This window comes from Entamoeba histolytica, genomic scaffold (genome assembly GCF_000208925.1).
Source record: "Entamoeba histolytica HM-1:IMSS scf_1104750518779 genomic scaffold, whole genome shotgun sequence".
In the NCBI taxonomy this organism is placed as follows: domain Eukaryota; phylum Evosea; order Mastigamoebida; family Endamoebidae; genus Entamoeba; species Entamoeba histolytica.
This window is the reverse complement of record NW_001914931.1, coordinates 1-1705: the sequence shown is the minus strand read 5'-3', so window position 1 is coordinate 1705 and position 1705 is coordinate 1. Positions and strand designations below refer to the sequence as shown.

Genomic DNA, 1705 nt, shown 5'->3' with positions numbered 1-1705 from the left:
ATATAAGTCATCATAATCATTAAAACACTCTTCAGAGAATGTTTTATTTTGTATTTCAGTTCCATTAAAACAACCCTTTTCATACTCAATTTTATTAACATCACTCACTTCCATTTGAGCTATTGTACAATTGTAAATAGCATTTTTTTCAATCACTCTCACACTTTTTGGTATAGAAATCTTCTTGATATTCATACTATTGAAACAGTATGAAGCTATTCTTGTTACTCCTTCTTGGATATTGAAATTTTCTTCCTCTTCATTAATATCATCATGAATTAAGCAGCAATTATCACAAACAACACCTTCCTCTTTCAGTAATGAATATATCTTATATCTTATTTTACCTTTCATTTCTTGCAGTCCTTGTACATCTATTTTCATTAACTTAGAGCAATTAAGAAAAGACTTTGGTGAGATAGAATGAAGGTTATTTGAAATCTTTATTCTGGTTAATTCAAGACAATCATCAAAACATCCTTTTGATATTTCTTCGACATTTTTTGTATCAATCAGTTCAATGCTTCTACACCCTCTAAGAAAGTAATTTGGTAACTTCATTAGTTGTTTGGATAATGTGATTGAAGTAAGACTATCCATGTATTGAAATGCCATAGACTTTATTTCTGTGACTGTGGATGGGATATTGATTTCTCTAATTGAATATTCTCTCATAAATACATTCTTTTCAATTACTTCAACACCATCTGGTATTGATCCTTGATACTGAATTTGGTCTTCTTTACAATAACAGTCTTTGCTAGAACAAACCTTTTGATGGTTATGAATCAGTGCTCGAATAAAATGTGGGATTTGTGTCTTCAATGGGGTTTGACTGTTATACTCAATTATTGAAAGTCTTGGACACTCACAGAATGACCATTCACCTATGGAAGTGATTTTATCACTAAATATGACTTTGCTCAAGTTGTTACAACAAAAGAAACAATGATTTCCAATCTTTTCAACTTCGCTCAGATCAATTGACTCAATTGTGCTTGTCTCAAAACTCCCATCTCCTATTTCAACACACCCACTACATAACTTCCAATCATTTTGTTGAATGCCAACTTTACTCATTCGCTTTTCAGTAATAATTATACCAACCTCTTCAAAGACTTGTGACAATTGATAATCCATTCTTGTTGGTATTATTTTATTTCCAGTATTAGAAATATGTTGAATAGAGTCACACATCTTAAAACTATCTCTCCCTATCTCAGTCAGGAATGACGAAATTGTCAATGATGTAAGTTGAGAGCACATACTAAAACAATTATCACCAATCTTCTGTATATTCTTCAAGTCTATTTCTTTCAATGCAAAGCAGTTCATAAAACATCTGTCTGGAAGTGTTTTGAGTTGAGTTGATAGAACAACCTCTTTTGTTCTCATAGGAAAGTGAAATCCATCTCTTATTTCTCTAACTATAGAAAAATCAAATTTCACATGTCTTTCTTCTAATAACAAGTTTTGATCAATAATGTTAACAACATGAAATTCACTTGGTTTTAAATATCCTTCTCTGTTCTTTACTTGTAAACATTTCCACTCTCCACTTCTTTTTTGAATCTCATTATATTCATCAATAGACATTTCATATTCACACAGATGAAAACCTACATTCAACACAATATCATCTCGATGGTAATGATGTTGGGTATGGATATTTGGAAAGAATTTCTCCATTCCTTGTGTAATTGCA

At 30.9% G+C, this 1705-nt stretch overlaps 1 protein-coding gene across 1 annotated transcript in view; it reads right to left on the bottom strand.

Annotated features, from left to right (window-relative positions):
• The window catches only part of EHI_164620 (uncharacterized protein), a gene marked incomplete at both ends in the record, with an annotated part of 1819 nt that extends 114 nt beyond the window's left edge, over positions 1 to 1705 (bottom strand). Inside the window, one exon of the mRNA XM_001913674.1 lies at positions 1 to 1705. This exon is cut by the window's left edge and continues 114 nt beyond it. Within this exon, the coding sequence (XP_001913709.1) occupies positions 1 to 1705 (1705 nt within the window).